Here is a 6459-nt window from a genome sequence, read left to right on the forward strand (position 1 = left end):
TGTGGTCGAAAAAAGTGTACAAGCAAGAGAGATAACCGCACCCTGGAGAGGATTGTGAAACAAAACCCCTTCAAAAATGTGGGGGAGATTCACAAAGAGTGGACTGCAGCTGGAGTGAGTGCTTCAAGAACCACCACACACAGACGTATGAAAGACATGGGTTTCTGCTGTCGCATTCCTTGTGTCAAGCCACTCTTGAACCACAGACAGCGTCAGAAGCGTCTTGCCTGGGCTAAAGAGAAACAGGACTGGACTGCTGGTGAGTGGTCCAAAGTCATGTTCTCTGATGAAAGTAAATTTTGCATTTCCTTTGGAAATCAAGGTCCCAGAGTCTGGAGGAAAAGAAGAGAGGCACTTCATCCACGTTGCTTGAAGTCCAGTGTAAAGTTTCCACAGTCAGTGATGGTTTGGGGTGCCATGTCATCTGCTGGTGTTGGTCCATTGTGTTTTCTGAGGTCCAGGGTCAACGCAGCCACATACCAGGAAGTTTTAGAGCACTTCATGCTTCCTGCAGCTGACCAACTTTTTGGAGATGCAGATTTCATTTTCCAACAGGACTTGGCACCTGCACACAGTGCCAAAGCTACCAGTACCTGGTTGAAGGACCATGGTATCCCTGTTCTTAATTGGCCAGCAAACTCTCCTGACCTTAACCCTATAGAAAATCTATGGGGTATTGTGAAGAAGAAGATGCAATACACCAGACCCAACAATTCAGAAGAGCTAAAAGCCACTATTAGAGCAACCTGGGCTATCATAACACCTGAGCAGTGCAGCAGACTGATCGACTCCATGCCACGCCGCATTGCTGCAGTAATACAGGCCAAAGGAGGCCCAACTAAATACTGAGTGCTGTACATGCTCATACTTTTCATGTTCATACTTTTCAGTTGGCCAACATTTCTATAAATCCTTTGTTTTTATTGGTCTTCAGTAATATTCTAATTTTCTGATATGATGAATTTGAGATTTTCATTTGTTGTCATTTGTAATCATCAAAATTAAACAAAATAAACATCTGAAATATATGAGTTTGTATGTAATGTATGAATATAATATACAAGTTTCACTTTTTAAATGGAATTACTGAAATCAAGCTACTTTTTCATGATATTCTAATTTTATGACCAGCACCTGTAAATGCCTTTTTAACTGTTAATTGGGGCCACTTCCTGTGAGGTGAGCAGCTGCCTTCTGGAACCCAAAACAGTTTCTCTGATCTGGGTAACATTACAGTTTCTATCAGAATCTGTTGTCATGTCTCCTGGTTATTTAATACACAAAAGTTATGAAGTGTTATTTAAAGAGTTTGTCCCCAGGGATCTCTTTTTAGGAGAGATAGAGCATGAGGGTGCACACACAGAGCCTATCATTAACAGATTGGGAGGGTTTATTAAAAGTACAATTTATATCATACCTCCACCTCCTGCCAAAAAACAACAACAAAATTTATAAAATAAGGGTGAAAAAAGTGAGGCACTTAAGAATAATTGAGGCCAGGTTTGACTAGTCTAACTACTTTAGATCTTGATTTATGACTTTGTAGCAATAAACGACTCCAAATCAGAGGCCATCTTCACCAGCAGCGCCTGAGTGGAGGAGCCGCTGGCTAACAACTGCAGCTACAACAGGTAGCATCAGCACATGATTTAAGATCGATGTCTCATAGCTTGGTTGGTCTACACTCTGTTTGTGCATTTAGTAACGCCTGATGTGTTCAACTCTTACCGTTCGTTGAAGCCTGGGGCTTTAAAACTGTTAAAAAGTTGTGAAAGTGGCTAACTCCGTGTGCTAGCTGCAGCAGGAAGGCGGAGGTAAACTTTGTTTCACTTTTAACCACAGCCGTTCATGCTCCTGCTGTGATTAAAGACAGTGGCTGGTTGCTCTTCGTTAGGAAGGCTGGTTGCTAGTTAGCATTGGCTCCTGCTGTGATTAAAGCCAACAGCTGTCTGCTCTCCGTTTGCAAGGCTGGATGCTAGTTAGCATTAGCTCCTGGTGTGATTAAAGCTAAAAGCTTTCCGCTCCCCGTTTGGAAGGCTGGATGCTAGTTAGCATTAGCCCCTGGTGTGAATAAAGCCAACAGCTGTCTGCTCCCTGTTTAGAAGGCTGGATGCTAGTTAGCATTAGCCCCTGGTGTGAATAAAGCCAACAGCTGTCTGCTCCCCGTTTGGAAGGCTGGATGCTAGTTAGCATTAGCTCCTGCTGTGATTAAAACCAACAGATGTCTGCTCTCCGTTTGGAAGCCTGGATACTAGTTAGAGTTAGCTCCTGGTGTAATTAGAGCCAACAGCTGTCTGCTCCCAGTTGTTGGAGGCTGGATGCTAGTTAGCAGTAGCTCCTGGGTGTAATTAAAGCCAACAGCTGTCTGCCTTACGTTTAGAAGGCTGGATGTTAGCTAGCATTAGCTCCTGGTGTGATTAAAAACCAACAGCTGTCTACTCTGCATTAGGAAGGCTGGATGCTAGTTAGCATTAGCTCCTGGTGTGATTAAAGCCAAAGGCTGGTTGCTCTTCATTAGGAAGGCTGGATGCTAGTTAGCATTAGCTCCTGGTGTGATTAAAGCCAACGGCTGTCTGTTTTCCGTTTGGAAGGCTGGATGCTAGTTAGCATTAGCTCCTGGTGTGATTAAAGCCAGCAGCTGTCTGCTTTCCGTTGCTGGATGCTAGCTAGCATTAGCTCCTGGTGTGATTAAAGCCAGCAGCTGTCTGCTTTCCGTTGCTGGATGCTAGCTAGCATTAGCTCCTGGTGTGATTAAAGCCAATTGCTGGTTGCTCTTTATTAGGAAGGCTGGATGCAAGTTAGCATTAGCTCCTGGTGTGATTAAAGCCAGCAGCTGTCTGCTTTCCGTTGCTGGATGCTAGCTAGCATTAGCTCCTGGTGTGATTAAAGCCAATTGCTGGTTGCTCTTTATTAGGAAGGCTGGATGCAAGTTAGCATTAGCTTCTAGTGTAATTAAAGCCAACGGCTGTCTGCTCTCCATTTGGAAGGCTGGATGCTAGTTAGCATTAGCTCCTGGTGTAATTAAAACCAACAGCTGTCTGCTTTCCGTTGCTGGATCCTAGTTAGCATTAGCTCCTGGTGTAATTAAAACCAACAGCTGTCTGTTCTCTGTTTGGAAGGCTGGATGCTAGGAAGTATTAGCTTCTGGTGTAATTAAAGCCAACGGCTGTCTGCTCTCTGTTTGGAAGGCTGGATGCTAGTTAGCATTAGCTCCTGGTGTAATTAAAGCCAACGGCTGTCTGCTCTCTGTTTGGAAGGCTGGATGCTAGTTAGCTTTAGCTCCTGGTGTAATTAAAACCAACAGCTGTCTGCTCTCCAGCAGGATTGGTTCACCGGCAGCACCATGGAGGAGGAAGCCGAGCCAGAGCCCCTCTTCCCCTCAGACAGCTACGCCGCCGAGGCCTTGGCAGCGGACATGGACCCCTGGATCGTGTTCGACGCCAGAAGGACTCCCAGATCCGAGTTTGACGGCTGGCTGGAGAGCAACAGACCATCACAGGTGCACCGCTTCGGTAACGAGCAGAGCGGCCTGGGTCCGGTGGGCTGGATCTCCATACTGGGTCCCAACCACACCCCTGACCCGGAGGACGTGACGGGCCTCCAGGAGAGCTGGGAGAAGCTGCTGGCGAGTTCCCGGCCGGTCACCTTCCAGACCGTGAAGGAGCTGGCCCTCAACCACAGGGTGTTGTCCGGGAAGTGGCTCATGTACCTGGACACCGGCTTCAAAGTGGATCACGCGTGGGAGTGCGTGGCCAGAGCGACCTTAGATGGCAGAATCCGCAGCGCTAAAGTGAGTCCCTATGATCCCAACGGTGATCCCAGGCATGTGATATGCGTCTATAACCAGGACTTCACAGATGAAGGGGAGGTTGTTGGGCTGGACTCCTTCATCCGGGCCTCAGGGGTCAAATGTCAGCTCTCCTATAAGCCAGATGTTTACACCTACCTGGGAATCTACAGGAACAACCGCTGGAAGCTCTGCCCCACCATCTATGAGAGCAAGTTTGACTTGGAGTGCGTTCCCAGGCGCTCCCACATCATCAACAAAGTCACCAACCTGGAAGTCACATAAAGGAGAAAAGGCCTTTTCTGGACCCGTTTGATGGGATATAATCTCAGATCATTTTTCTTTTCTGTTAAAACAAACATTTAATGCATATTTTCTGACTTCTTTGTCTGGTTTCAGGTTGGATTTAAATACACAATTTCAGTTTACTTTCACCAACTTAGAGAGCTTAAAATCCAACATTTAAGAGTTCAGTGTTTACAAATAAAAACACGCATTTGAAAACAGTTTTTTTCCTCTATACAGGTGCTGGTCATAAAATTAGAATATCATGAAAAAGTAGATTGATTTCAGTAATTCCATTTAAAAAGTGAAACTTGTATATTATATTCATACATTACATACAAACTCATATATTTCAGATGTTTATTTTGTTTAATTTTGATGATTACAAATGACAACAAATGAAAATCTCAAATTCATCATATCAGAAAATTAGAATATTGTGAAAAGGTTCAAAATTGATGGCCCCTGGTGCCACACTCTAATCAGCTAATTAACTCAAACCACCTGCAAAAGCCTTTAAATGGTCTTTCAGTCTAGTTCTATAGGCTACACAATCATGGGGAAGACTGCTGACTTGACAGTTGTCCAAAAGACGACCATCGACACCTTGCACAAGGAGGGCAAGACACAAAAGGTCATCGCTAAAGAGGCTGGCTGTTCACAGAGCTCAGTGTCCAAGCACATTAATAGAGAGGCGAAGGGAAGGAAAAGATGTGGTCGAAAAAAGTGTACAAGCAAGAGAGATAACCGCACCCTGGAGAGGATTGTGAAACAAACCCCATTCAAAAATGTGGGGGAGATTCACAAAGAGTGGACTGCAGCTGGAGTGAGTGCTTCAAGAACCACCACACACAGACGTATGAAAGACATGGGTTTCTGCTGTCGCATTCCTTGTGTCAAGCCACTCTTGAACCACAGACAGCGTCAGAAGCGTCTTGCCTGGGCTAAAGAGAAACAGGACTGGACTGCTGGTGAGTGGTCCAAAGTCATGTTCTCTGATGAAAGTAAATTTTGCATTTCCTTTGGAAATCAAGGTCCCAGAGTCTGGAGGAAAAGAAGAGAGGCACTTCATCCACGTTGCTTGAAGTCCAGTGTAAAGTTTCCACAGTCAGTGATGGTTTGGGGTGCCATGTCATCTGCTGGTGTTGGTCCATTGTGTTTTCTGAGGTCCAGGGTCAACGCAGCCACATACCAGGAAGTTTTAGAGCACTTCATGCTTCCTGCAGCTGACCAACTTTTTGGAGATGCAGATTTCATTTTCCAACAGGACTTGGCACCTGCACACAGTGCCAAAGCTACCAGTACCTGGTTGAAGGACCATGGTATCCCTGTTCTTAATTGGCCAGCAAACTCTCCTGACCTTAACCCCATAGAAAATCTATGGGGTATTGTGAAGAAGAAGATGCAATACACCAGACCCAACAATTCAGAAGAGCTAAAAGCCACTATTAGAGCAACCTGGGCTATCATAACACCTGAGCAGTGCCACAGACTGATCGACTCCATGCCACGCCGCATTGCTGCAGTAATACAGGCCAAAGGAGGCCCAACTAAATACTGAGTGCTGTACATGCTCATACTTTTCATGTTCATACTTTTCAGTTGGCCAACATTTCTATAAATCCTTTGTTTTTATTGGTCTTCAGTAATATTCTAATTTTCTGATATGATGAATTTGAGATTTTCATTTGTTGTCATTTGTAATCATCAAAATTAAACAAAATAAACATCTGAAATATATGAGTTTGTATGTAATGTATGAATATAATATACAAGTTTCACTTTTTAAATGGAATTACTGAAATCAATCTACTTTTTCATGATATTCTAATTTTATGACCAGCACCTGTACATGTTTGTGGTTTTTATTTGCAAAAGAAAAAACCTTTTTGGAATCTAGACAGAGTTAGTCATTCATCGGATACATCTGATAATATATATGTACAAGAACTGAATTATACATTGAACTAAACGTGTCGCTACAGTCTGAAACGTGAGTTTTACCACAGTCTGTGTTCATGTACAAAAAAAACAAAACAAAAACAGCTGTCAGATGAGCAGAGGAGTAAATCCTCGGTTTAGTTAGCATACAGAGTTATTTACATGTAGCCCTTCATTTGGTTTCCTGCCACTTTCCGTTCAAATTAGGCACATAAATCTGGATTATCACCAAACATAATCAATACTTATAATGAAATCCGCCCAGGTCATCGTTTCGTCGCTGGATAGAAGCGTTGATGGATTTCTATCCGTCAAATTATCTGCCCGTTTCTTTACTTCAAAGCAAAAAGGCAGATCTGATCAATGAATGGTTTAAAAACATTATAAACATGTTCAGAACAACCTTCAAGCTCTACCGCCTTCAATTGGCGTCCACGGTTCGAAGT

General features: G+C 43.9%; 1 protein-coding gene across 4 annotated transcripts; it reads left to right on the forward strand.

Annotated features, from left to right (window-relative positions):
* The first annotated feature begins 1511 nt into the window (after positions 1–1511).
* On the forward strand, positions 1512–4293 carry cunh11orf68 (chromosome unknown C11orf68 homolog). Of its 4 annotated transcripts, none has more exons than XM_038268413.1 (2): positions 1512–1631; positions 3320–4293. In XM_038268413.1, exon 2 carries the CDS (start codon positions 3344–3346, stop codon positions 4070–4072), a length of 729 nt encoding a protein of 242 aa, XP_038124341.1. In that variant the 5' UTR covers positions 1512–1631; positions 3320–3343; the 3' UTR covers positions 4073–4293. The 4 variants fall into 4 exon arrangements, with proteins under 4 accessions (XP_038124341.1, XP_038124343.1, XP_038124344.1 ...); XM_038268415.1 differs by having other exon boundaries at positions 1556–1631; positions 3323–4293; XM_038268416.1 differs by lacking the exon at positions 1512–1631 and adding an exon at positions 1652–1814.
* The last annotated feature ends 2166 nt before the right edge of the window (positions 4294–6459 follow it).

Source organism: Cyprinodon tularosa, unplaced genomic scaffold (assembly GCF_016077235.1).
Source record: "Cyprinodon tularosa strain WSP-4 unplaced genomic scaffold, ASM1607723v1 ctg70, whole genome shotgun sequence".
Taxonomy (NCBI): Eukaryota; Metazoa; Chordata; class Actinopteri; order Cyprinodontiformes; family Cyprinodontidae; genus Cyprinodon; species Cyprinodon tularosa.

What these genes read in the sequence shown, in the direction of transcription:
- cunh11orf68 (XM_038268413.1), top strand. Translation starts at nt 3,344, where the DNA reads ATGGAGGAGGAAGCCGAGCCAGAGCCCCTCTTCCCCTCAGACAGCTAC.